We start from the raw sequence: 2,771 nt of genomic DNA on the forward strand, positions 1-2,771 counted from the left end.
CGTTCATTGTTTGTGTTTGTTCATGTTTCACAAAGAGTTTAACCTGAGCCAGGCCGACAGAGATAGAAATCCTATCACATCCATACAGGGAGAGCATAATACAATTGTTAATGCATAACAAAATACATGAAATGCTGGTATCGGATCAGTACTCAGTATCGGCCCGATACGCAAATTCAAGTATAATAGACAATTATGGAAATTTCTGAACACAAGAAGTTCCTGTCCTCAGCTATCCTATGCCACAAAATGCCACAAAAAAATCTTTAAAAAAGAAAACAATGTGGCATTCCTGTAACAATTTTAGCTATGTTAGCTAACCACGCTAGCTAATTTTGGAAAAGAAATTGCAGCATTTGGCTCAAATAATTTCAGGAGTCTTGTAATAGACAATTATGGAAAATGTCAGAACACAAGAAGTTCATGTCCTTAACTATCCTATGCCATAAAAATACCACAAAAATTCTTTGAAGCAATGCTAGCTAATTTTGGAAAAACATCGCAGCGTAACTAGGCTTGAAGACTAATGCAGCATAGTGATGGCCTAATGGTATGTCTCTGTCTTTTGTTTATTGCTCAAAATCCATAACGTGAGGAAAAGTCTCACAGAATGTAACATGAAACACATATACAGTATAATGCATTAACCAGACTCATTCCTCTCTATGTCCCTGAAGCAGTCAAAACTGACAACACTCCACAGTTTCAATCTTGTTTCAACATAACAAGTGACCACTTAAAGCCGAAGTAGGCATTACCCTCAGCCACACACTGTATCCCATTGCCATAGAAGCCCGGTCTGCAGTGGCAGCAGAATCCACTGGAGTAGTCCCTGCAGTCAGAAAACTGGGAGCACTTATTTCTATTGCTCGCACATGTCCCGAGGTTGTATGAGAACACTGAAAACATGGAAAAGCATGGTAAGACTATGTCAGGAACAACGTAAAAGTACATGGAGGGAATTACAATGATAGCGTTCCCCTGTGGACTCACCATCTACATTTATGTCGGTGTCATCCACCACCAAGACTTCTGGGTTGTCAGGCTGATGAGGCTGGTACTGAATTGGTTGGATTTCGATCTGCTCCCCTTCTGACTCGTAAGGAGGGTACTGCACTTGCTGTCCATCAGGATACACCGGCCTCCTTGCATTAGTGGCTTCCTCATAGTCCTCAGGGGGCCCCTGTGGTGTGGCTTCTGTGGGCAGGTCAGCGACCTCACCTGGAGCCACGTTGGTAAAATAGGGAGAAGTTCCAGTCTCGTACACCCATACACCCCGCAGGCCAGAGTTGGTCTCTCTGTCAGGACAAAAGAGACTCGAAACATTATCAAAACAGCAAAACTATTCAGAAAATGCTGTTCTTGCCTGTGGTTGACTTACTCTGTTAAAGCCCTGACGGATGTCACGTCATCAGTGGTGGTGCGGTAGTATGGCCCCTGACTGTAAAACAGGAAATTCCTCACCGAACCTTTACTGAAGCCAGCATGCATGACCACATTACTGCTTTGTACAGGCGTGGAGGAAAACTGCATCCCGTCCCTTGGGTACAGGAGAATGGCGTACGATGCAGTCTCCAAGGATGCAATAACCAGCTGGAAGGTGTTTCTCTGTGTAATACAACATTAGAGAGAATGTAAATGACAATTTTAACCTAGTTTAACTTGAATAACCATGTGATGCTCACCTTCTTTTCAATGCCATCTCCTCTGCTTTGAGGTTCATCATGGGTGGCGACATTAACCCAGGTGATCACCACAGCATGGGTGGGATTGACTTCGTCGTCGTCAGGGAAGGCCCTGTGTATGTGATGGGCTGCTTGAGTTAGAACCTCAGGACTGGAGTCTTGACGGAAGAAAACCTTCCCCACACCATCACTTGTGTCCAGGTCTCCTAGCAGAGCTGCAATAATGCCGAATTTTGGGGGCATATTGCCAAGATATGTCGACTCGCTTGTTGGCTGCGCTGTGGCAACAAAACCATTGGTGTTGATCTGAAATGAAAAGCTCAGGTTGGTTATGGGGATAACAAGTAATGAGATTAATTCCAGCACCTTATGACCGTCCAAAGAGTAACTAGGATAACAACACATGAAGAACTGTTTCACAACGGAGGCAAACCCAGTCCAGTCTGACCCACTTTGATCTTTAGCCCACACTCATTAGACTAATGAACCGAGTCAGCTGCCATGTCCTACAGCAACGCCAATGAACAAACAAGATGCCATTTAACACAGGTTTTACACACTTAAGTTTTAACGTGAACACATGCATGGGCTTGTAAAAAAGAAAAAGCTGGCTTCATGTCAAACACACACACACACACACATCTCTGCACATAGGGATCCTTCACTTCCTGACCAGGGGAAAACCAGAGCATTATTCCTGGCCCGGGCCACACTGTTTCCTGTCCTTGCCCCTGACAGCAGCCCCAGAGAGCCTAAAGATTGCACACTAGTCTGCATTACACAAACTTCTTGCCAAAAGGGAAGATAGAGCTGGAAAACTGATCAGTGAGTCCGATCTCACGGAGAGAGATCTTTAAGGTTAGTGGATACCAGAACACCAGAGAATTCTTTTTCTATAATCATGTCTGGTGTGAAAGGCATTGGTTCCCTACAGGGCACAGACAGTTCAAGGTAGTCTCATAAATGAAAAACAGAAATATTTAAGCCATCTTGACAGTAGAAAAATATGTTTGTGGTACTGTAAGTGATCTAGTAGTAATCAACAGTGGGGAGCCCCCCCCCCCCACGCACACACACACACACAGA

The 2,771-nt window shown here is 44.3% G+C and overlaps 1 protein-coding gene across 1 annotated transcript in view; it reads right to left on the reverse strand.

Annotated features, from left to right (window-relative positions):
- The window catches only part of nid1a (nidogen 1a), a 15,666-nt gene that overhangs the window by 11,475 nt on the left and 1,420 nt on the right, over positions 1–2,771 (reverse strand). The window contains exons 2-5 of the mRNA XM_032542113.1: positions 1,686–1,991; positions 1,382–1,608; positions 994–1,298; positions 759–899 (exon numbers count right to left, since the gene is read on the reverse strand). Coding sequence (XP_032398004.1) covers positions 759–899; positions 994–1,298; positions 1,382–1,608; positions 1,686–1,991 — 979 coding nt within the window. The remainder of the gene's footprint in view (positions 1–758; positions 900–993; positions 1,299–1,381; positions 1,609–1,685; positions 1,992–2,771) is intronic.

The sequence above is a fragment of the Etheostoma spectabile genome, chromosome 17 (assembly GCF_008692095.1).
Source record: "Etheostoma spectabile isolate EspeVRDwgs_2016 chromosome 17, UIUC_Espe_1.0, whole genome shotgun sequence".
In the NCBI taxonomy this organism is placed as follows: Eukaryota; Metazoa; Chordata; class Actinopteri; order Perciformes; family Percidae; genus Etheostoma; species Etheostoma spectabile.